Source organism: Oryctolagus cuniculus, chromosome 1, assembly GCF_964237555.1.
Source record: "Oryctolagus cuniculus chromosome 1, mOryCun1.1, whole genome shotgun sequence".
Classification (NCBI taxonomy): domain Eukaryota; kingdom Metazoa; phylum Chordata; class Mammalia; order Lagomorpha; family Leporidae; genus Oryctolagus; species Oryctolagus cuniculus.
This window is the reverse complement of record NC_091432.1, coordinates 202,788,716-202,815,323: the sequence shown is the minus strand read 5'-3', so window position 1 is coordinate 202,815,323 and position 26,608 is coordinate 202,788,716. Positions and strand designations below refer to the sequence as shown.

Sequence of the window (26,608 nt, the reverse complement as noted above, 5' to 3'; positions counted from 1 at the left end):
GCAGTTGCAGTAAGAGCTACCACATGCATCCCAATCTATCACAAGAAGACTAATGTGATTCCTGTTGCTGCAATATAGTTCCATTTCCTACCTCTCCTTTGTGATAGGAAACTGTATCTATGTTATAAACCCAACAACAGGGTGTTACAATGATTGCTTTAAACAACCCATGCCACTTTTAAAAACAGAAACCATACAATTATTATCATGGTAGGCAAGTGTAACTCCTCATCCTCTGGTTATTTCAATGAACATTCATCTTAGTACTGCAGTGAAAGAACTTAGCAGATGAAATCGAGGTTTCAAAATAGGGAGATTGTCCTAGATCATCCAGAAGGGGCCAGGGTAATCACATGAGCCCTAAAAGATAGAATGACCAGAGATGTGGTAGAAGAACACAGGAGAGGAGAGGTGAGGCAGAAGTGGAGATCAGAGATGAAATGTGAGACGCACGCAATCTGTTGTCGCTGGCTTTCATCATGGAGGAGCCAAAGAATGTGAATGGCTTTTAGACACAGGGAATGAGCCCGTATCGACCATCAACAAGGAAACAGGACCTCAGTCCTACAACCACAGGGAACTGAGTTCTCACAATTGGAATGAGCTTGGAAGCTGGTTTTTCCATAGCTTTCAGAGAAGAACACAGCCACTAGCAATCGGGGAAAAAAAGTAATTTATTTGCATTGCTTGCATTTTTCTACTGTAGTGTTAGGACTCAACATACGCGTCACTCTTCTATTTTCTATTTACAGTTCGTCTGGAAATCTGCTACAAATACAATATACAATTTTTAAAAACTTATGGGGAAATGTAGTTTATGTTTTCTCTCCTCTTTACAGGCTTCTCAAAATCATTCAATTAAATGAAAACTTATATGGACATTTTCTGTACATATCTGAAAGGGTAGAGATTACACTGATAAAGCCAAAAAGAATTTTGCACAAATACAATAAAATACAGAAAACAAAGAACAGATGATGTCATTTGGGGGTACAATTATAAACTATACAGTACCATTTGAGTAATTTAACAACATAATACCCATAACTTTATAGAAATAAAACTGCAAACCTGGAGAATGCTCTGACAAATATTAAACATTATATACACAATGAGGTAAATGTACCTTGGTCTCTTAAGAGGTAATTTAAGTTTAAAGCATTTGACATTTTGAAGCATCTCCTTGACATATAAAGAAATATCAAATACCCCATTCCATTGGCACAATGTGAACAAGGGATATCAAAACATGGTTCATGATATTCAATTCACAAATATTGTTTAAAAATAAAAACAACCTCACTGAAGTTCTTTTGAAGTTTTAAGAAACAGGCTGAATGTTATTAGCCATATTTTAAAAAGTTTGCATTTGCAAGTAAGATTGCATAATGGGATTGAGAAGTTTCATGTACTGACAATCCTCATGACGACCTAGAAGTCCAGCATTCCTAGAGAGGGCCCGTGGGATTCCCGCATTCCAAAGCAGACACAAGAAACTGCAGGACACATCCAGAGCTATTCTTTAGGATCTCAAGATACTCAAATTGGCATTTTCTGCTCAGCTGTAACAAAGACATTATTTGGAATCTCCACCTCTTGGAGCTAGAACATTGACATGATCAAGAAACGAAAAAAGTTGACTTACAGTCATTCCTTCAGTGCAAGGACAAACATAAGCCTTTGACAGGACATGTCTGATGGGATGCTGGTTCTGCTGTTGTGTTTTAAGTAGCACTTTAGCATCTTGTTTTACAAAACTGTCTACATCTGACAGTTGGCAGACAGAGGGGAAAAAAGGAATTTGTGCATGGACTTCAATAAGAACTGAACTTGAGTTCGTGATGGCCATGGCACTGTACTCTGACTCAAGGCACTTCTTGAGCACTATCATTACAGCAGAATTCAGGCCTTCACCTTGTCCTGTAAGGAACACAAAGGGCCAGTGCTTTTGGTACAACTCCCTTTGCCATGCTACCACCATATACCACGCCACTTCTCATCCACGGCTAAAGTCAAAGCAGGACAACAGCAGGAGCATCCCAACCCTCATCTACTCAATCTCAAAACTTGGAGGCCCTTCCCTTGCGACATCCAGCAACTGAAGGAAACTGAAGTATATCTGACAATTTCAATCAACCATTGTATTCCAGGTCTCAAAAGCAGCGAGCTCTCCAGTCAAAAGGCAGGGGAGGGTGGCACTGGCCTCTGACAGAGAGACCAGCAGGAAGGCAAGCAGACTGGGAGAAACAGAGCTCACACTTTGAAGGAAGAACTCGAGAAGCCAATGCCCCACTGACCTGGGACACTGACAGAATCAATATGGACAGGTTATTTGTGAAGCTGGATCTTAGAAGGAGAGCATCTTAGGACAGGCAATGAAAACAAAGATCTGTGTTTCTACATGACAAAACCATTATTCTAGTCAAATGTATCTACAGTTATGGCCACAGCAATCATCCATCTCATCTTTTAAGTTACTTTCATTTTCTGTATTAGCCAAATGGGGTTTATCAAACCATCCCTAGCCAAAAAAAAAAAAAAAAAAAGAATTAGCTGCAATAATCTGTAAACTCATTTTAGAACTAAATTCCAACTTAAAAAAAAAAAAATTCCCTGATTCATCAGAAGTACATTTTATCCACTTAAGCAAAAATAGTATCCTGTAACTCAATATTTGATTTAATAAAGAATATCTTCAGCAAAAGCTGATTATTGTCTATGAAAGTAAGAAATCATGCAATAAACTTTAATCAGATAACTTTTGGTATGTTCTTAAAATGATATATAAAAATAGTTTTACTGATAAAATGCATTGGTCCCCTGGATTTCATAAAGCAGATCTGGCAGGCTTAGAAATGGCCAAAGAAAAAAAAAGTACCTGATTACAAAATTAGAGATTATTAAACAAGTAACAGAACACAATTAGAAAAACAAACCTCCCAAACTTACTCATTTGTTTCAACAAAATGGTAGCTACAGAAAAAAACCTCAAATTTGTAGTTGAAATATTAACTCTAAGCACATTTTCCCATGTTTTTAAACACATTAAATTGACACTAAATTCCTATGTGATATGTCACTCATTCTAAAATTACTTTGGCTTTAAGATCCAATAGTCTTTTAAATTCATTGTAAGAGATAAGACATTATCAGAACACAACTTATTCAGCATAAATGGCCACCCTCTCTTCAGACCAAACCTGTAGGGTTATTCTGCCCCTTCCATGGGGACTGGCAGCACTACAGAGTCAGTCTGGCCTCACAGCTGCCATAGCTTCTCTCTCCTTCAGAATAAGATCACAGTGATAAAAAGGACTAGGACAACTGTAAAAGCCCTGCAAGAACTTTACAGCACTGGGAGTAAAATCCAGTTATTAGAAACTAGTTTCAACTTGACGTGAGAAGACCATGACAAGTCTGCTTTAACCATATAATCTGACCAAAACTAGTTGTAAATGGAGAATCTAAATTCAGAATGTTCTTTAGCTAACACCTCTCCCCAGCCTCACGGGTGCACTGAATTCATGACATAACCATGCGAGTGACAAAACTGCAGAATCTGCACACAGAAGGAAAGACCGAACGAAAGCTGCCTTCCTTGAAGTTTACTGAGACCTCAAAACTACACTACCTTTAACCTCAGTCATAGAGAAACCCCCAAACATTACTCCTACAAGACAAGCGTGACTCTCACACACCCTGCTGCCTAGTCACATTAACTACCTTTGCCTTCCTAATAAAAGGCCTATTATTTAGCATTGACCATACCCTAATTTTAAATGTAATCCATTTCTTAAAAAAATAACACTGTCTTTGATCAGATAAAGAAAAAATGGCTTACAGAATACCACACAACTTTTCACAAGCAGCTAGACAAACTTTCCCTTTTAGAAAAATTAGTCTGTACGCTACAAACTTTAAGTTATTAAAGTACTATATGCATCTAGAGTGCCACTTGAATTTCTTAAAGTATATTTAGACAACACAATTAAAATGCAAATGCATGATATGAGAATATTCAACCACAACCATGATAGCAATTTGCTAATTTACTGCCACTTCATTCCTTTAGTGGTTTAAGCACATTTTTGTAGGAGAAAGGCATTTCCAAAATGAATACCGAATGACTTACCACAAAAATAATTTCAGAAACAAACAAAAAAGGTTTGGGTCACCTAGATAAGTAAACTTTTTGAATCTGAACACTCCAGGTTCCAACACATGTAAGGAATTCTACTCATTTCCATTAGAAAGACACAGAAGTGGCACTTACTGGTATAGCACAATCCCAGTGTGAAGGCATGTAATGTTCTGAAAACGTGAAAGAACAATAATAGTATACAAAATACAGTTGCATAAATTATGTTCCTCACTACTATATGAGGTCATTTTTAGACTCAAGATAAGAGTTGTAAAGTATTAGCTTTAAGATCCTGAAAAAGCACAGAGCAGTACATTCAAAGTCTGAATTAAGGAAACTCTTTAGTGGTTCAGAATCCGCTGAGAATGTACTAACCAGGAGTAAATCGCGTTCTTTAGTGAGAAATGTCTTCCGGAACTCGGGAACCCAGCTCCTTTACCCTTAAAGATGACCTTCAGCGCAGCAGAGTTACCTAAATTTAAGACCAGCAATCATCTTTTAAAAAACCAGTTTTGTTAATAAAAAATAAAGGTAGACTACACAACACTTTGTAACGTCCTGGCAGAGAAGCGCTCATAGTGCACAGAAAGGACCCACGTGGCTGTTTCCTGGGACGCTTTGCATGGACCTTACTGTCCTGTGGCAAAAGGAAGCGATGTCCTTCTGTTCCCTCTCAGTGAGGTAGAACAAATGACCTCCCAAACTGAAACCCAGGAGCAGAGCCGAAGAAAAAGTAGAGTTCAGGCAAAGCTGTAGAATTACATTTTGATGCCTTCCTGCTGACTGAGCTGTGACAATGTTTTCTTAATCCGCAAAGCTGTGAGCCGAGCTGCTCCATTGGCATACCAACATTCTCTCATAATTTTAGCCATTACTCGCAAGGCCTACAAGAAAATACAGAAAGAAAAAAAAAAGAAGTTGAAGCATGCCCCACTTTCCATTGATTTGGGTAAGAATCTTTTCCTGTAAATTTTCATTTAAAATGACATATATACAGGTTTGTTTTTTTTTTAAATGTAAGTGTTATCTGTAATTGCCAATCACTAGAAATGACTTAAATTTTGGTTGATGGCATACTGTTGTCAGCCACTGTTGTCAGAACCAGATGGACAGGTGTGACGTACCTAGCAGACCTGAAAAAGCTGAATCCTTAACCAGAGCTGGGCAAGGCCATGCAGGAGCTTAACTCACATTGATCCTAGCCCCAAAGCGAGACAGTAACTGCACAGACCAATCCTAGGGTAAAAACAGGAGGACAAACTCAAAGAGCGGAGTGGGGCCCCAGATACCTTCCTCCACCAACTTCACCCCCACAGGAAACCAGAGGTTGTTATGTTTTGTTTTTAATCTGAGAGGGTAACAAGACTTATGGCTTGAGGAACACAAGGGTAGAAGTTTCATACTGAAAACATACTGAGTGCTAAGATGGTGAGCTTTCTGCCCAAAACACAGGCAGCAACTGCATGCTTCTCCAGGTAGGAGACCGGAAGAGTCTTCTCTGGAAAATCAGAGCAGCCCAAGAGCAAGACTCCAGTGATTTCCCAGGTGACCCGGGAGACTGCCCTGCGTTCCCCAGTCCACACTGCTGCTGCACCTGCACCAGTTTCCCAGCACTTCCTGAGCCACGTTTTCACCCAGGGACAGAATAAGTTTGTCACACATGTGAGGACAACCATGTGAAATGCAGAAGCTGAAAGAGAACAGAGCAAACTGGAGAACACAGAAGCTATATACAAAGCAGAACATATCAAAAACCTATCAGTAAGATCCTCAAAGAAATAAAATACTAGTGTATTTATTGTTGATGGGCCTTGCTAAGCCACATAATAAATAAATTATTGTAAAATACATGAACTAGGAGATAGTGGTGAATATTAAAGGGAGAAATAATTTAGGGAAGGAGATCAAATATGCTAGGGAAAGAGACGGCATCTCAAACAGGTACACAGGCAATGTCTCACTGACAGAGTAACATCTAGCAGAGACACAAAAGAGGGAACAAGTGAACAAATCAAGAAACAGAGCTGAGATCCAGGAAGGAGCATAAAGAGGCAAAGAGAATTCGAGTGTGAAGCTGCAGAGCTGGTCAAGAGCAGCCAGTTCAGACTGGAAGTGGTGGGAAGACTTGGAGGAGCCGTCTTTAGGAGCTGTTTCACATTCACATTCTTGATATGTTTCAGTTACCGAAAGGAGATTTATAAAACCCTAGGAAAGTCAAACATTGAATTGGTGATGAATACATAGAAAACTAACCAAATTGAGAAAAAATAAAAATGACAGTGATGGCATTAATTCAGCATGTGATAGTAATTGCAAATGTGTTCTTAATGTTAACTGCTAACTTTTCTTCATGCTTAGAAGCCTTAAAAGCCATCTGTTTAATAGCAATCTGCTCCAAATATTAAATGAGTATATGAATGAAGTTTCTACTTTGAAGTATCCACATCAAATCTGTTAAACTATGTTGCATGTGGATTCTTTGAGCATGCTGTTCTGTATTCCCTGGGGCCTTGATACTTGATTTTGTTGGAAGCAGCAAGCTCTCTCCATATCCCAGATCTGCAGTGTTTCACCTTATTTTAAGATGGAAAATCGGTTACTGAAGTGACCAGCTTTCCACTCTGCAAAACATCACATGTAGAAGGACAGGCCCTGCCTCAACCAATATTACAATAGTGACAGCTAGCAATTAAGGACAGGTTGTGTACAGTTTGAATTACAAATTCTTTAAATTCACAACTAAGAACATACCTCAAAAACATTTTCTAAGACCTGGATTGAGAAGCTCACACTACTAAATAGAAAGCACTTTCTCAAAATTCCTGGTTTAATGGTTATCCAGGCAATCAGGTGAACACAAAACAAACTCATTGGAAGTACCTTTGGATAATTTTATCCAAGTTCCAGCAAAGTGACTTGTCCAAAGTCAGCCTCGGAGCCGGCACTGTGGTACAGTGGGTAAAGCCGCTGCCTGCATGCCTGCATCCCATATGGGTGCCGGTGCAAGTCCTGGCTGCTCCATTTCTGATCCAGCTCTCTGCTATGGCCTGGGAAAGCTGTACAAGACGGCCTAAGTCCTTGGGCCCCTGCACCCACATGGTAGACCCAGAAGAAGCTCCTGGCTTCAGATCTGTGCAGCTCTGGCCATTGTGGCCAGTTGAACAGTGAACTAGCAGATGGAAGACCGACCTCTCTCTCTCTCTGCCTCTCCTTCTCTCTCTGTATTAACTCTTTCAAATAAATAAATAAATCTTTAAAAAACAAAATAAACAAAAATAAAGCCTGTGCATGCAGCGGGTGCTCAGGCTGCAAACGTCCTATTCCCTGTCCAGCACTTACCACATCACTCTGGGCTTGTCTGGCTGAAGGGAAACAGTGACTGACAAGGCCGATGCCTAAGCTCACTGGGCGGACCTAAACAACCTTGGACTCACTAATGGCCACTGCAAGTGCTCCAGGGCCCTTTCAGTGTGTTGTGGAAAGCAAATTGCTTCATTTTTATCTACTGCATAAAGTGCTATGAAAAGGAAAGAAAAAAGAGAATTCTTGTCCATTTTCCTTAAGAAAAAGTAGCTAATTTTCACTTTGCAACTAAGCAAATGCAGTTCAGAAATTTGCCTAGTATCAAAAAGAAATACTCACTTCACAGCTCTGCCATCTGTTTGGAATATTTGGCCTTAACTTCTGTTCACAAACAACTTTTCTCATTTCTTCAACTGATGGATCAGAAGGTACAAGATCATAATAAGGCAGCTGGTAATCCTCATGAATTCCTAGATTGGTTAAAAAAAATACAAACTATTTTGAAAAATTTATTCAGCTAATGCCAAACCATTAAAAGGATCACCCAAAGGGCCTATTACAGTGCCCAGGACTCACAGCTTTCTCTGCTCCACATCTGCATCAACAAGCTCCGCCCCTGCCCGTCTGTTCTGGGCTCACATCATGAAACTCAACACTGCCATGAGATCAGCACGGGCTTTTTTCAATGATGGTTAACTATGAGCTGTGATAACCAGATTGCCATTTTCGCCTAGAAGGCTACTGTGCAGCAAATGAGATTTTCTATTCTAGCCTCTCATTCAGTACACATGTGTGCTCAGCTGAGGATGTGAATCCTACAGAGTGCCAGTCCCTTTGTCGGCATGCAACTGTCAACTACAAGTCCTATTTGCCACTATACAGAGCCTCTGTCCCTCGCTGCCTCAAAAACCTGAGTCTATAGCTCTCGATCAATCCTGGGCTCCAAGTCTAACAGACTGCTTCTCGGTAAATACTACAAAGTGCTCAATCTGAAACGAAACTTAAAAGTCAGAACAAATGTACTGAAAGTCACGGGATGGAATGATGATGTCACTGTTTTCTGTATATGTAGTCTACAGCTATCAAGTTGGAGAAAATAACCACAATCTCAAGGGAAAAAAATGTATCATCCAGGTACATGTTAAAATAACTTCCTAGCCAGCCTCTCAACCAGCGGTCTGTGACACATAAGTCTATCCCAGTGTAACAAGGAATCGGCTTCTGATGCTTGCCAAGATTCAAATGGAAACAGGAAAAGAATTCACTAAAATAAAGCTGTACAATCTGTATGTCATGTCATTCCCCCTTTGTTTTCTCTGGCACTCTCAGTGATCACCTGTTTCAGACTGTAGACACATTATATATAATTCAATAGGAAAGAATGTAATTCTTCAACAAGTTCTGCTCATGACAAACTGCTGGGAAAGAAGAGAGCAATTTACCACCAATGGAACATCGTCGAGCAATTTCCCAGAATACTAAGCCCATTGCATAGATGTCAGCACGTTTGAAGGATTCAAAATGCTTCATATTTATGGAATCATCTAGAACTTCAGGAGCCATGTACCTAAAAAAGAAGTCAATGTTTTATTTTACTGAATGGCGGCCACATTATTTTTAACTGTTCCATAAACTTTATTTCTCCACACAGAACATACATAGGCATATACAGAGTATTACATAGTTGAGAGATTAGACTAAAAAAATTCAATACACAAACTGATGTGTAAATTGATGATGCCAATTAAATCCCATGAAATGCTGAAACAGCAGTTTCACACTGTCTGCCCATCTAACAACTACAGAGCAGGTGTGTAGCACAGCAGGTAAGCTGCCACTTGGATACCTGTACCCACATCAGAGTGCCTGGGACTGAATCCCCACCTCTGTTTCCAATCCAACCAGTTTCCTGCTAATGTATCTGGGAGGCAGATGATAATATAAGTACTTGGGGAGGCCAGCTCTGTGGCTCAGTGGGTAAAGCCACTGCCTGCAGTGCCGGCATCCCATATGGGCGCTGATTTGAGTCCTGGCTGCTCCACTTCTGATCTAACTCTCTGCTATGGCCTGGGAAAGCAGTGGAAGATGGCCCAAGTCCTTATGTCTTTGCACCTGCATGAGAGACCCGGAAGAAGTGCCTGGCTTCTAAATGGCCTAGCTCCGGCCACTGTGGCCATATGGGGAGTAAACCAGCAGATGGAAGACCTCTCTCTCTGTCTCTGCCTCTGCCTCTCTGTGACTCTGACTTTCAAATAAATAAATAAATCTTTTTTTAAAAAAATACAAATATTTGGGCTTCTGCCACTGAAATGGAGACTCAGATAAATTTCCTGGCTCTTGGCTTCTGCCTAGCTCAGCCCTGGCTGCTGTAGCCATTTGAGGAATGAACCAGTGGATGGAAAATCTTTCTCTTTCAGTCACTTTTTTTTTTTCCTCAAAGTATTTATTTATTTGAGAGGTAGAGCCACAGACAGTGAGAGAAAGAGACAGAGAGAAAGGTATTCCTTCTGTTGGTTCACTCCCCAAATGGCCGCAACGGTCAGAGCTGCGCCAATTTGGAGCCAGGAGCCAGGAGCTTCTTCCTGGTCTCCCATGTGGGTGCAGGGGCCTAAGGACTTGGGCCATCTTCTACTGCTTTCCCAGGCCATAGCAGAGAGCTGGATTGGAAGAGGAGCAGCCGGGACTAGAACCAGTGCCCATATGGGAAGTTGGTGCCACAGGTAGAGGCACCAACTGTGCCAGGGAGCCAGCCCCAGTCACTCTTCTAAATAATAATCTTTTTTTTTTTTTAAGATTTTAAACCAACTTTTTAAAGATTTTAACCTACTGTGCCACAGCACCAGCCCCAATCCCTCTTCTAAATAATAATTGTTTTTAAGATTTATTTATTTGAAAGTTAGAGTTACAGAGAGTGAGAGGAGAGGGAGAGACAGAGAGAAAGGTCTTCCTTCTGTTGGTTCACTCCTCAAAAGGCCGCAACAGCTGGAGCTACGCCAATCTGAAGCCAGGAGCCAGGAGCTTCTTCCCAGTCTCCCATGTGGGTATAGGGGCCCAAGGACTTGGGCTATCTTCTACTGCTTTCCCAGGCCATAGCAGAAAGCTGGATTGGAAGAGGAATAGCCGGGACTAGAACCGACGCCCATATGGGATGCCTGCGCCACAGGCAGAGGATTAACTGACTGCGCCACGGTGCTGGCGCCTAAATAATAATCTTTTAATTTATTTTATTTTATTTTATTTTATTTTTTACAGGCATAGTGGACAGTGAGAGAGAGAGAGAGAGACAGAGAGAAAGGTCTTCCTTTACCGTTGGTTCATGCTCCAATGGCTGCCACGGCCGGCGCACTGCGCTGATCCGAAAGCAGGAGCCAGGTGCTTCTCCTGGTCTCCCATGGGGTGCAGGGCCCAAGCACTTGGGCCATCCTCCACTTCACTCCCAGGCCACAGCAGAGAGCTGGACTGGAAGAGGGGCAACCAGGACAGAATCTGGTGCCCCGACCGGGACTAGAACCCGGTGTGCCGGCGCCACAAGGCGGAGGATTAGCCTAGTGAGCCGTGGCGCAGGCCTTAATAATAATCTTTTAAAAAGTGTGATTACTACAAATGTCTTTTGTCATGTTCTATGCAAGGACTATATTTTTTTTTTTAAGATTTATTTATTTATCTGAGAGGCAGAGTTAGAGAGACAGGTAGAATCACAGAGAGAAAGGTCTTCCATCCAGAGCTGTGCCAGTAGGAAACCAGCAGCCAGAAGTTTCTTCCAGGTCTCCCATGCAGGTGCAGGGGCCCAAGGACTTGGGCCATCTTCCACTGCTTTCCCAGGCCATAGCAGAGAGCTGGATCAGAAATGGAGCAGCTGGGACTTGAACCGGCGCCCATGTAGGATGCTAGCACTGCAGAGACCAGCTTTATCCACTACACCACAGTGTTGCCTGTGGGATAATCTATCTTTTTTTTTTTTTTTTTTAAGATGTATTTATTTATTTGAAAGGCAGAGTTACAGAGAAGCAGTGTGTGTGTGTGGGGGGGGTCTTCCATCTGCTGGTTTACTCCCTAAATGGCCTCAACAGCCAGAGCTGGCCCAACCCAAAGCCAAGATCCAGGGGTTTCCTCTGGATCCCCAACATAAGTGCAGGGTTCCAAGCACTTGGGCCATCTTCTGCTGCTTTCTCAGGCCATAGCAGAGAGCTACACTGGAAGTGGAACAGCCGGGATTCGAACCAGTGCCCATATGGGATGCTGCCACTGCAGGCTGTGGCTTTACCCACCTCACCGCAGTGCCAGCCCTAGGACTATGTATCTTAGTCTAAAAGTCTTCTCACTAAAACAAGATGTAAGGAAAGGCAAGGATATACTACAGGAAACCAAATACCAAACACAAATGAATGCCACTTCTCCTATTGATACATTACAGGGTTCTGAAGCATTAAACACCTACTAAGACTATAGATCCGGACCCACCAAGCCCTGCAGCAACCACTATGGAGGACTCCCGAGCCAGCTGAAAGTCTTGAGAGTCCCCGCTGAATCCAGAGATCATAAATACAGGCTATGGCTGCTGGCCCTCTCCAAGGCCAACACAGTGGCTCTGAAGAAGTGTTTGGGTAACAAGATGTGACAAACACAGGAAGAGTTTTTAGGTCAGAAATTTCAGCTCTTCAGCCGACCATCCATGTGACATAACCTGCATGAGATGGTTTCCTCAACTGTGAATTAAGGGTAATAATAATGATCTAAGTAGGAGAACTCAACAGATTCAACAAACACACACACACACACACACATATTATATATGTAAATATATATTAAATTTATTTGATATATTTTATATACAAATATATATATTAAATTTATTTGAAAGGTAGAGTTAGAGAGAGAGGGAGAGACAGAGTCAGAGAGATTTTCCATCCACTAGTTCGCTCCCCAAGTGGCTGCAACTAATGGGGTTAGGCCAGGCTGAAGCCAGGAGCTTCCTCCAGGTATCCTACAAGGGTTCAGGACCACAACTTGGTCCGTCCTCTGCTGCCTTTCCAGGCACATTAACAGGGTGCTAGATCAGAAGTAGAGCAGCTGGGACTCAAAATGGTGCCCATCTTCGACACCAGTGCTGCAATGCCTCTAACCTGCTGCCCCACACCCAAGAAATATTTGAGTATCTGTCATATATTAGGCACTTTGATGGATGCTGGAAATACAAGGCCGCTAACAAGTAACCTGCAATCCAGTGGAATAGACAGTTACAACATAATGCCCTAAGTGCCTCAACAGTCCTCATTCAGGATGCTATGAGAGCCCTTGGCAGGGACACCAGAGTCCTGAGGACCAGAAAAGGCTTCCAAGAGGAAGGAAGGGTGAAGAATGAGTTGGACCAACTGTAGGGAAAAGTAGGGTCTCGAATGCTCCGCAAAAGTAGAAGAGAAAAGCCCATTTTCAGGAATTGAAAATATGAAAATAGCTGGTCTAGCCAAAGTATAACATTTGAGAAGGGCATTAAATTTTATTAATTTAAGTTAAATTTAGAGAATACATTAAAAAGATGAAGAAGACTATTTCATAGGTTGCTTATAAATGTTAGACACTATTGTTAGGATAATTAACATAATTCATGATGCTATCTTCCAAAAAGCCCACCTTTCATCAGCATGTTTTTAAGTCAAGTCACCTTGCTGCTCTGGCACACGCAAGACCATGAGATGTCTACCTGAAGGCAACCTAATAGAATGTAAGTGTGAGTTTCAGAAAAGATATGTATATGCATATGAGAAGGAAACAGAAAAGAAACTGATTGCAGAGATACTATTTATTACAAGTATACCTTTTTGTTCCCACTCTGTGGTTTGGAGCAATATCAATTGTATCTGTGGCTGAATCATGTCTTACTGCCAGTCCCAAGTCTGCAATACAGCAAGTTCCATTCTTCTTTACCAAGATGTTCTTTGATTTCAAATCTCTATGAGCAATGGCTGGTTTTCCTAAAGAACAAAAAATTGAACATGATTGCTTAAAAGGTAGTATCAAGCAATTCTCACCTTTAGGATCAAAAGTCTCTCTTATCATCTCAGTATTAAAGAATTTCAGCCCATCTCACTTATAAAACCTTGGCCATTACTAAAGAACTGCAAGTAAAGCACTATTCCAAAAGTTGATGAAATGACATTTCTTTCAAGAAATGAGGACTATAAGATGCTCCAAAAAAGGATGTTCAACCTAAGTCTAAACACTCAGATTGAGGATCAAACAAGTTACCAGTTTGTTTGTTGGCTGTTAGTGAATTTGTTTAAAAAGAACCAGTCACAGACTGACCTAGGTCCATAAACATTCGGTGTTCAATGTATTATCTTTAATACTAACTACTAGAAAAAAAAGTGCTACTAGAAATAATAATTACAATGTGGAAAACCTGGGACCCCTATACTTCTGGTAGGAATCTAAAATGGTTCAGGCACTTGGAAAGGCAGTCTGGAAGTCCCTCTGACATTAAATAGAGCTACTATATGATCTAGAAATCCTGTTCTCAGGCATCTACTCAAGATCACTGAAAACATCCACACAGAAACCTGAACACAAATGCTCACTGCAGAATATGTATGATAGCCCAAACTGGAAAAGACCTAAATGTCCATCAACAGATGAACAAATACACAGAATATGGTATATCCATACTGTGGAATATTGCTGTTATAAAAAGGAATGAAATACTGATGCATACTACAACATGGATGAAATATGGAAACAAGCTAAGTCAAAGAAAACAGGCACAAAAGGCCAGTTATTGTATGATTGCATTTATATTAAATATCCAGAATAAACAAAACTATAGAGACAGAATTAGTGGCTGCCTAGTGCTAAGGAGTCTGGGGGTCGGGGAAATGAGGATGACTGCTAGTAGCTACAGGGTTTCCTGAGTGATGAAAATGTCCTAAGGGGCTGGCATTGTGGCATAAAGCTGCCACCTGTGATGCTGGCATCCCATATGGACACCAGCTCAAGTCCCAGATGCTCCATTTCTGATCTCACTCCCTGCTAATGGTCTGGGAAAAGCAGCTGCAGATGGTCCAAGTACTTGGAACCCTGCCATCCACGTGGGAGACCTAGATGAACCTCTTGGCTCTGGCTTGGCCCAGACCCAGGTGTTGCAGTCATCTGGGGAGTGAACCAGTGGATGGAAGATCTCTCTCTCTCTGTGTAACCGACTTTCAAATAAATAAGTAAATCTTAAAAAGAGAGAGACTTCAAGATTGCAGAATAGGGAGGGAACTTACTGCTCTAGTCTAGGGGAGGATAGTTTTAAAAGAGTGGAGAGAAAGCAATCTCAGGGAAGAGTTAGGGCGAAAACTCCACACAAACTAGAGGGACACTGTGGACCTATGTGGAGGTTGTGGACACACACAACTCAGGACCCCAGCAGCAGAGAGCCTCAGCACCAGCTCTGGAGTGACATGAGACCAGAATGCAGCAGCCAAGCTATTGGCAATCAAGCTACAGAAAGAGCCTGGCATGAGTCTGGCACAGAGCCCTGTGGGAAGACAGTATACCTGGCAACACAGAGGGAAAAGGGGGAGGGCATGTTACTCTCTCCCAGATCACCCAGTACCAGTGTCCTGTAACTAGCTGAGAGGGTGGGAGCATTTTAGACATACATAACAGCTGTGCCAGCTCTTGTCTGCACACCCAGCAACCAGCTGAGAGGAGATGCCTGAGTGTGCCTGGGAGAATTGACAGGGGGCTGGGTGCTCGTGACTATGGGAGCCTTGAGTGTGGGGACTGTGGAAACACTGGCTGTGTGGGTGCAGGGTATGGCTGGATATGTGGGCAACTCCACATGCCCAGAGACACCTGATTCCCTGGTGAGGGTCATTGCTGCATAACCCATGCTCACACTGAGGACTGCAGAGATCCTTTGTGTGGTTCTTCTGGTAGCGCAGATGAAAACTATACCCACTGGTGCTCAGGCACTGGTCTCCTTTGAGGAGAGGAGGTAAGCATGAGAATATGCCAACAAAGCTGAACAAACCTCTCCTCTGATTAAAAAAAAAAAAAAAAAAAGACTCACCACACCCAACTTGCATGTTACCTTGGACACTGCCTTCACCCTTCAGCACTGAACAGAGCTCCCTGACCATACCCAGCGCACGCCTCTGGGTATGTCCTGAAAGAGCACACACTCCACTAAGCAACAGATCCTAACTTCAAAGATAAAAGCTATCACAGGGAAAAAAAAAAAAAAAACAAGAAGTATCATCACAAATGCCTAATAATATACATATGCAGGAATTCAAGAAACAAGAATAAGGAAGATAACATGACACCCCCAAAAGAACACAACACTTCAATACTAGAATGTGAAGATGAACAGACTGACAAAATGCCAGAAATGGAAATAAAAAAAACTGATCATAGGATTACTTAGAAGTAATCAGAAGTAAATTCATGAACTAAAGAAATCCATATATGACATGAATGAAAATTTTCCCACAAAATTGAGATTTTAAAGCAAAATCCAAACAAATATTGGAAATGAAGAATTTAACAGAACAAATAAAAAATAAGGTGGAAAGCCTTAAGAACAGACTCTGGGTCCAGTGCTGTGGCACCATAAGTTAATCCTCTGCCTGCAGTGCCAGCATCCCATATGGGTGCTGGTTCTACTTCCAGCCACTCCTCATCCAACCCAGCTCTCTGCTACGGCCTAGGAAAGCAGAAGATGGCCTAAGTGCTTGGGCCCCTGCACCCACATGGGAGTCCTGGAAGAAACTCCTGGCTCCCGACTGAGAATCAGGGCAGCTCTGGCCTTTGCAGACATTTGAGGAGTGAAGGAGCGGATGGAAGATCTTTCTCCCTGTCTCTCCCTCTTACGATCTATAATTCTACCTCTCAAATACATAAAATCTTAAAAAAAAAAAAAAAAAAAAAAAGAACAGACTCGATGAGGCAGAAGAAAGAATATCTATGTTGGAAGACAAATCTCTCGAAATTTTACAGTCAGACAAAAAAAAAAAAGAAGAAGAAAGAAAGAAAGAAAGAAAGAAAAGAAAAGGAAGAAGGAGGAAGAAGAAATTAGAAAACAAAAAAGTATTGGAGATTTATGGGATATTATCAAACAACCAAATGTATGGGTTTTAGGAGTTCTTGAAGGTGTGGAAAGACAGAATGGATTAGAAGGCTTTTTAGTGAAATGATTACAGAAAACTTCCCTAATTTGAAGAAAGGGATGTCCAAGTACAGGAAACATACAGAACCCTTCTAACAGACATGACCATAAAAGATCTCCACAACACATTGTAGTCAAAAGCTCCATGGTAAAACATAAAGAAAAGACTAAAATGTGCATGAGAGAAACACCGGATTACTTTCAGAGGATCTCCAATGAGACTCACAGAAGACTTCTCATCAGAAACTGTACAGGCTAGGAAAGAATGGTAAGATAAAATAAAATCCAAGTCTTAAGAGAAAAATACTGTGAACCAAGACTACTATACCCTGCACAGCTCTCATTTATGAATGGAGGTAAAATAAAGACCTTTCATATAAGCAGAAAATGAAAGAATTTGTAACTACTCATCCAGTCTTACAAAAGATGTTTAAGAATGTGCTACACACAAAAACATGATAATCACTATGAAAGAAGGTGAAGGCAGAAAATCTGCCAGTAAAGTATAAAGGAAATCCAAAGTAAACAATTGGAATATTTATGGAAAAATGGCAGGGCCAAGTTGTTATTTATCAATACTCACCTTGAATGTAAATGGTCTGAACTCTTCAGATAGAAGATATAGATTGGGGCCAGCACTGTGACGCAGTAGGTTAATCCTCTGCCTGCAGTGCTGGTATCCCATGTGGGCACTGGTTCGAATCCCAGCTGCTCCACTTCCAATCCAGCTCTCTGCTATGGCCTGGGAAAGCAGTAGAAGACAGCCCAAGTGCTTGGGCCCCTGTACCCAAGTGGGAGACCTGGAAGAAGCTCCTGGTTCCTAGCTACAGATCTACCCAGCTCTGGTCATTGTGGCCATTTGGAGAGTGAACCAAAATATGGAAGACCTTTCTCTCCGTCTCTTCCTCTCACTGTCCATAATTTTACCTCTCAAATCAATAAAATCTTAAAAAAGAAAAATACAGACTGGCTGAATGGATTAAAAAACAAAACCCATCTATAGCTGCCTACAAGAAACACATCTCACCAACAAAGATGCAACACAGACTGAAAATGAAAGGATGGAAAAAGGTATTCCATGCCAACAGAAACCAAAAAAGTGCCGGCACCACGGCTCAATAGGCTAATCCTCCGCCTGCGGCACCAGCACACCGGGTTCTAGTCCCAGTCGGGGCGACGGATTCTGTCCCGGTTGCCCCTCTTCCAGGCCAGCTCTCTGCTGTGGCCCAAGAATGCAGTGGAGGATGGCCCAAGTCCTTTGGCCCTGCACCCCATGGGAGACCAGGAGAAGCACCTGGCTCCTGCCTTCGGATCAGCGTGGTGCGCCAGCCGCAGTGCACCGGCTGTGGCAGCCATTGGGGGATGAACCAATGGCAAAAGGAAGACCTTTCTCTCTGTCTCTCTCTCTGTCCATTTTGCCTGTCCAAAAAAAAAAAAGAGTTGATACAGCCATCCTAATATCAGACAAAACACAAAAACTGTTGAGAGACAAAGAAGGGCACTATGTAATGACTAAGGGATCAATTCAACAGGAAGATGTAACCATTGTAAATGTATTGCACCTAATTACAGGTCATCTGGCTATCTAGAAGAAATGTAAATGGATCTAAAGGGAGACACATGGCCGGTGCCATGGCTCACTTGGCTAATCCTCCACCTGTGGCACCGGCACCCCGGGTTCTAGTCCCAGTTGGGGCGCCAGCTACTAGTCCCAGTTGCTCCTCTTCCAGTCCAGCTCTCTGCTGTAGCCCAGGAGGGCAGTGGAGGATGGCCCAAGACCTTGGGTCCCTGTACCCGCATGGGAGACCAGGAGGAAGCACCTGGCTCCTGGCTTCGGATCAGCGCAGCGCTGGTTGTAGTGGCCATTTGGGAGTGAACCAACGGAAGGGAAGACCTTTTTCTCTCTCTCACTGTCTAAATTCTGTCAAATAAAAAAAAAAAGGGAGACATAGACTCCAATACAATAGTAATGCAGCACTTCAAAACCCCACCTTCAGCAATGGACAGATCAACCAGACAGAACACCAGCAAGGAAACAACAGAGTTAATCGACACTATAGACCAAATGGAACTAACAGACATCTACATAACTTTTCATCCTACAGTTGCAGAATTCTTCTCACCAGTACGTGGAACCTTCTCTAGGATAGACCATGTGCTAGGCTACTAAGCAAGCCTCAGCAAATTCAAAAAAAGCAAAATCTTACCATGCATTTTCTCAGACAACAATGGAAAGAAGCTGGAAATCAACAACTCAAGAATCTCTAGAACATATGCAAGCATATGGAGCTGAATAACACACTCCTAAATGAACAGTGGGTCACTGAAGAAATCAACAGAGAAATAAAAAATTTCTGGAAACAAATGAAGATGACAATATAACATATAAAAACTTATGGTTACAGCAAAAGTAGTGTTAAGAGGAAAGTTTATAGCAACTGGTGCCTATATCAAGAAATTGGAAATGCACTAAATTAGTGAGCTATTAATATATCTCAAGGACCTAGGAAAACAACAGGAAACCAAACCAAAAAAACAGGGGAAAAGAAAAAATTAAAATTAGAGAAGAAATAAAAAAATTAAAACAAGCAAAAAAAGAGAAAAAAGATCAATGAAACAAAAAGATGGTTTTTTGAAGAAATAAACAAAATTGACATTGGCCACTGGCCCAACTAACCCAAAAAAATAAACAGGGAGAAGACCCCAAATCAATAAAATTAGAGTTGAAAAAGGAAATAAAAGGAAATACAACAACAGACACCACAGAAATAAAAGAATCATCAGAAATTACTACAAAAAGATGTATGCCTAAAAAATCAGGAAACCTAGAAGAAATGGATAGATTCCTGGACACATACAACCTACCCAAATTGAACCATGAAGACTTAGAAAACCTAAAGAGATCAATAACCAAGACAGAAATTGAATCAGTAATAAAGACCCTCCCAGAAAAGAAAAGCCCAGGACCAAATGGTTTCACTGCTGAATTCTACCAGACATTTAAAGAACTAACTCCACTTATTTTCAAGCTATTCAAAACAATTGAAAGGGAGAAAATCCTCCCAACCTAGTTCTATGAAGCCAGCACCACCTTAACTCCTAAACCTGAAAAAGATACAAAAGAGAAAGAGAACTACAGACCAATATCCCTGATGCATATAGATGCAAAAATCCTCAACTAAATACCAGCTGTTCAAGTACAACAACACATCAGAAAGATCATTCACCTGGTCCAAGGGGGATTTATCCCAGGCATGCAGAGATGGTTCAACATTTGCAAATCAAAGTGATACATCACATTAACAAATTGAAGAATAAAAACCATATGGTTATCTCAATAGATGCAGAGAAAACATTTGATAAAATACAAAATATGATTTTCATGATTAAAACCATAAGCAAATTGGATATACAAGGAATATTCCTCAACACAATCAAAGCAATTTATGACAAATCCATGGCCAGTGTCCTATTCAATGGAGAAAAGTTGAAAGCATTCCCCTGAGAACCAGAACCAGACAAGGATGCCCACTCTCACCACTGCTACTCAATATAGTCCTGGAAGTTTTAGCTAGGGCCATTAGGCAAGAAAAAGAAATCAAAGGGATACAAATTGGGAAGGAGGAAGTCAAACTATCCCTATTTGCAGATGGCATGATTCAATATATAGGGGATCCAAAATACTCCACTAAGAGACTACCGGAACTGATAGAAGAGTTTGATAAAGTGGCAGGCTATAAAATCAACACCAAAAAATCAACAGCCTTTATATATATAAACAATGCTATGCTGAGAAAGAACTTCTAAGATCAATCTCATTCACAATAGCTACAAAAAAAAAAAAATACTTGGAATAAATTTAACCAAAGATGTCAAAGATCTCTACGATGAGAATTATAAAACATTAAAGAAATAGAAGACACAAAAAATTGGAAAACTTCCATGTTCCTAGACTAGAAGAATCAATGTCATCAAAATGTCTATACTACCAGAAGCAATTTACAGATTCAATGTGATTCCAAACAAAATACCAAGGACATTCTTCTCAGATATAGAAAAAATGATGCTGAAATTCATAAGGAAACACAAGAGACCTGAATAGCTAAAGCAATCTTATACAACAAAAACAAAGCCAGAGGCATCACAATATCAGATTTCAAGACATACTATAGGGAATTTATAATCAAAACAGCTTGGTACTGGTACAAAAACAAGTGGATAGACCAATGGAACAGAACAGAAACACCAGAAATCAACCCATGCATCTACAACCAACTTATCTTTTTTTTTTTTTTTTTTTTGACAGGCAGAGTGGACAGTGAGAGAGAGAGACAAAGAGAAAGGTCTTCCTTTGCCGTTGGTTCACCCTCCAATGGCTGCTGCGGCCGGCGCGCTGTGGCCGGCGCACCACGCTGATCTGAAGGCAGGAGCCAGGTGCTTTTCCTGGTCTCCCATGGGGTGCAGGGCCAAAGGACTTGGGCCATCCTCCACTGCATTCTTGGGCCACAGCAGAGAGCTGGCCTGGAAGAGGGGCAACCGGGACAGAAACGGCGCCCCAACCAGGACTAGAACCCGGTGTGCCGGTACCGCAAGGCGGAGGATTAGCCTACTGAGCAGTGGCACCGGCCACAACCAACTTATCTTTAATAAAGGAGCTAAAATCAATCCGTGGAGCAAGGACAGTCTCTTCAACAAATGGTGCTGGGAAAACTGGATCTCCACATGCCTAAGTAGAGATCCAGTGGAAACAAGACCCCTACCTTACACTTTACACAAAAATCCACTCAAAATAGATTAAAGACCTGATATTATTAGAGATCATTGGGGAAACTCTGAAAGACATTGGCATAGGCAGAGTTCTTGGAAAAGACCCCAGAGGCACAGACAATCAAAGCCAAAATGGACAAATGGGACTACATCAAACTGAGAGGCTTCTGCACTGCAAAAGAAATACTTGGCAAAGTTAAGAGGCAACTGACAGAATAGGAGAAATTATTTGCAAACTATGCAACTGATAAAGGATTAATAACCAGAATATATGGGGCCAGCTTGTGGCACAGCAGGTTAACGCCCTGGCCTGAAGTGCCAGCATACCATACGGGCACCGGTTCAAGACCCAGCTGCTCCACTTCCAGTCCAGCTCTCTGCTACGACCTGGGAAAGCAGTGGAAGATTGCCCAAGTCCTTGGGCCCCTGCACCCATGTGGGAGACCCAAAAGAAGCTCCTGGCTGCTGGCTTCAGACTGGCGCAGCTCCAGCCATTGCAGCCAACTGGTGAGTGAACCATCAGATGGAAGACCTCTCTCTCTCTCTCTGCCTCTCCTCTCTCTGTGTAACTCTGACTTTCAAATAAATAAATAAATAAATAACCAGAATATTTAAACAGCTCAAGAAACTCAACAACAATAAAACAAACAACCCAGTTAAGAAATGGGCAAAGGACTTAAACAGGCATTTTTCAAAAGAGGAAATTCAAATGGCCAACAGACACATGAATCAGGATCACTAGCCTTCAGGGAAATGCAAATCAAAACCACAATGAGGTTTCACCTTACCCCATTAGAATGGCTTTCATACAGAAATCAATGAACAGCAAATTCTGCGGAGGATGTGGGGAAAAAGATACTCTAATCTACTGTTGGTGAGAATAAACTGGTACAGCCACTGTGGAAGACAATATGCAGATTCCTCAAAAATCAGAATATAGACCTACCATATGACCCAGCCATCCCTCTCCTGGAATTTACCCCCATGTTTACTGCAGCTCAATTCACAATAGCTAAGATATGAAATCAACCCAAATGCCCATCAACTGAAGACTGGATAAAGAAATTATGGGACTTGTAACCAGGGAATACTAAACTACAGGAAAAAAAAAAGAAATCCTGTCATTTGCAACAAAATGGATGAAACTGGAAAACATTGTACTTAGTGAAATAAGCCAGTCCCAAAAGGATAAATATCACATGTTCTCCCTGATCTGTGATAACTAATATAGCACCTAAGTAGTAATTTATAGAAGTGAAAATAATAACACTTCTAGATGTAATGACTTTGAATAGCCCTTGTCTCAACTCTTCAGGTACAGCTTTTTTATATACAATTTTGTTAAACTCTTTACTTAGTATAGAGTTAACTGTACATGTATAAAGTTAACTGAAAATAGATCTTAATAAAAAAATAAGAATGGGAATAGGAGAGGGAGGAGGAAGAAGGGTGGGAGTGTGGGCAGGAAGGCGAGTATGCTGGGAAGAATCACTTTATTCCTAAAGTTGTATTTATGAAATGCATGAAGTTTGTATTCCTTAAATAAAAGCTTTGGGGGGGGGGCAGACAGTGTTACAGTGAGAGAGAGAGAGAGAGAAAGGTCTTCCTTCCGTTGGTTCACCCCCCAGATGGTCGCTATGCTGGTTCACTGCAGCCAGCGCGCTGTGCCGATCCGAAGCCAGGAGCCAGGTGCTTCTCCTGGTCTCCCATGGGGTGCAGGGCCCAAGGACTTGGGCCATCCTCCACTGCCTTCCTGGACCACAGCAGAGAGCTGGACTGGAAGAGGGGCAACCAGGACAGAATCCGGCGCCCTGACCGGGACTAGAACCCAGGGTGCCGGCGCTGCAGGCAGAGAATTAGCCAAGTGAGCTGCGATGCCAGCCTAAATAAAAGCTTTCTGGGGAAAAAAAAGTATACTTCACATAAGACTTTAAATAAAACTGAATATTTTACTAAAAAAATAAAGTCCTAAAACTATGATGGTTGCACAACCTTGTGAATATTCGAAAAAACCTCCAAATTGTATACTTGAGTTAACTGTATATGTGAATTATTACTCAAAAAAGCTATTATAACCACAATAATCACGAAGATATAAAATACAACATGTGAAGTAAGCTGAGCAGCGAGCCATCGGGCAGCTGATGAACAATCACCAGAGCAGAGAGGCATACTGATATGAGACACAACACAAATACCACAGTATAAACATTCCACAACTACAACTTAGTATAAATCTACTTCATACAGTCACCTTATGTAAGAGTCAAATATGTGGCAGGTAAAACTGCTGCCTGTGACACAGGCATCCCGTATGGACGCTGGTTTGAGCTATGGCTGCTCTACTTCTGATCCAGCTCCCTGCTAATGGGAAAAGCAGTGGAAGATGGCCCAAGTGTTCGGGCCCCTGCCACCCACATAGGAGACCGGGAAGAGACTCTTGGCTCCTGGCTTCAGCCTGGCCTAGCCCTGGCCATTGTGGCCATTAAGAAGTTAAACAGAAGATAATGGATTTCTCTCTCTCTCCCCACCTTCCACCCCCTCTGTAACTCTGACTTTCAAAGTAAATAAATAAATCGTTTTTAAAAAATGAGTCAAATATAATTAAACATTTATTTAACATTGTGTTTTTAAAAATCACATTTTGCATGATACCACACATAAACATACATCTGTTTGTCTTGGATTCTAAAACTAAGATCTTCAAAAAGCATAAAGCCAGACTACATGCTATTTTTAAGGACTCACAAAAATACCACAGTATTGTCACACTGATTAGAAAAATCTCTAAACACGTTTTGCAAGTTCTTAACTCAGAGGTTTTGAACAGAAAGATACAATGTTCTCTCTTAAAAATTACACTTAAAACAACTGCAGTTGGGCTGACTTCTAAGTGTGAACAGATACTGGACCCATGAGAATTTAAAGCTTAAAAAATAAAACTGCCTGAAGAGTTACCTTGGGTACCAACAATCTCCATGTGAAGATGGGCAAGACCACTGGCTGTAGACAGAGCAAGTTTGATCATTCCCTCCACGGTCACTGTGTATCTGTTCAAGTAATCAAAAAGGGACCCATGCTCATGGTAATCCGACACCAACCACAGCTGAGTCCATGTGCCATTATCTGCAAAGAAAACAACAATAATGCTTCAGACGGGCTGTAGAACATTTATGACTCATTTATTCAACTCAGTTTTTACTCTCAATCCTAAACCACACAGCTGCAAAAGGATGCCACCTTAAGTCTGTATGCATTTCCTTCACATTTCCTTATATATTCAGTTTGTCTTATGTTTAATTTTTAAAAGACACTTATTCATTTAATTTTATCTACTTGAAAGGCAGAGTAAGATCATCCATCTGCTGGTTCACTTTCCAAATGACTCCAACAGTTAGGGCTGTGACAGATTGAAGCCAGGAGCCAGGAACTCCACCTGGGTTCTCCTCTGTGGGTTCCAGGGACCCAAGCACTTGAGCCATCATCCACTGCCTCCCAGACTGCAGTAGCAGGAAGCTGGATCAGAAGTAGAGGTGTCAGGACTTGAACTAACACTCCAATATGGGAAGCAGGCACCACAGGCAGCTTAACCCACTGTACCACAATACCTACCCATCTTACCCATCTTTTACATTCACAGCCTTTTTTGTTTGTTTGTTTGTTTTTATTTTGACAGGCAGAGTTACACAGTAAGAGAGAGAGATAGGTCTTCCTTCCGTTGGTTCACCCCCCAAATGGTCACTACGGCTGGCGCGCTGCGCCAATCCAAAGCCAGGAGCCAGGAGCTTCTTCCAGGTCTCCCATGGGGTGCAGGTCCCAAGCACTTGGGCCATCCTCCACTGCCTTCCCAGGCCACAGCAGAGAGCTGGACTGGAAGAGGAGAAACCAGGACAGAATCCGGTGCCCCAACCGGGACTAGAACCCAGGGTGCCGGCGCCGCAGGTGGAGGATTAGCCTAGTGAGCTATGGCACCGGCCCCTTCACACCTTTTTAGCCTCAGAGTAAGCCCTCTACTCTCAAGATAAGGCAAATATAGATTTATAGTTCAAAGTTGAGGACTTTCTTGATTTTACACAAATAGTACCAGACTGGGACTCAGGTGCTCAGAAGAATGCCTGGGTCAGGACAGGTGTCCAGTGGTTATTTCTGGAAGGAAAGAAGGAAAAGGGAGTGTAACAGGGAGGGAAATGAGAATCACCTGGGGCCTAGTGTGAGCACAGTGGAAACTGAACAGTGTGGGACAAAACTAGAAGCAACTAGAAGCCAGCTTCTGTGAGAAATGACACAGTCTGGTGACAGACTGTGTACAGCTCACAAAGATGCCAGACAAGATGATTATGATCCCATGGCTGCTAACTTATAAAGATAAAAATAGTGGTACCTCTGACACATAGGGAAGCTGAGATGGGAAGTGAAATGAAAGGAGGGAAAAAGCTGGAAAAACTGAGTTCAAACCCAGTTTTACAAAAGGTGATTTTCAACTTAGACAACTAGCAACATGGGTTCTACAAGTTCCTTTGTAAACTGACACATGAAATGTTCTTTCTCACAGGAAAAATCAATAGCATAGATACTGGTTAAGCTCCTACACCGGACTGATCCACAAAAGCCTATTTAACCTAAACTTCCAGAAAAGTGTGTGTGTTTAATTAAAACATGAAAAAAAGAAAGCTGCAGCTTTGAGACAGCAATTCAGTACAAGATGCACACCTGCGTCATGCTGAGTGGGCTGGATTCCAGCATCTGGCTGTGACTGGTTAAGTGACCTCAGACAAGTTTCTGAACCAATGAATCTCTGTTCCTTCTTTTATACAAGCATATTTTACTTTGTAAAATCATTAAGATTTAAACAGAATACAGGGGGCCGGCACCGTGGCTCACTTGGTTAATTCTCTGCCTGCGGCGCTGGCATCCCATATGGTTGTCGGGTTCTAGTCCTGGTTGTTCCTCTTCCAGTCCAGCTCTCTGCTGTGGCCCGGGAGGGCAGTGGAGGATGGCCCAAGTGCTTGAGCCCCTGCATCCGCATGGGAGACCAGGAAGAAGCACTGGCTCCTGGCTGTGGATCAGTGCAGCGCCAGCGTAGTGGCCATTTGGGGAGTGAACCAATGGAAGGAAGACCTTTCTCTCTCTCTTTCTCTCTCACTGTCTATAACTCTGTCAAATAAAAAAAAAATTTTTTAAAAAGCAGCCAGTACAGAGCCTAGCACATGAGAACTTTAAAAATATGTTGCTTTCTTCCCTACTAG

At 41.9% G+C, this 26,608-nt stretch overlaps 1 protein-coding gene across 6 annotated transcripts in view; it reads right to left on the bottom strand.

Annotated features, from left to right (window-relative positions):
• Positions 1-656: 656 nt before the first annotated feature.
• The window catches only part of TGFBR1 (transforming growth factor beta receptor 1), a 73,358-nt gene continuing 47,406 nt past the window's right edge, over positions 657-26,608 (bottom strand). For all 6 annotated transcript variants that reach the window (XM_070054876.1, XM_070054875.1, XM_051843628.2 and 3 more), the window contains 5 exons: positions 24,321-24,488; positions 13,260-13,416; positions 8,887-9,011; positions 7,784-7,914; positions 657-5,025 (listed from right to left, as the gene is read on the bottom strand). In XM_070054876.1, coding sequence (XP_069910977.1) covers positions 4,900-5,025; positions 7,784-7,914; positions 8,887-9,011; positions 13,260-13,416; positions 24,321-24,488 — 707 coding nt within the window. In that variant the 3' untranslated portion in view covers positions 657-4,899. The remainder of the gene's footprint in view (positions 5,026-7,783; positions 7,915-8,886; positions 9,012-13,259; positions 13,417-24,320; positions 24,489-26,608) is intronic.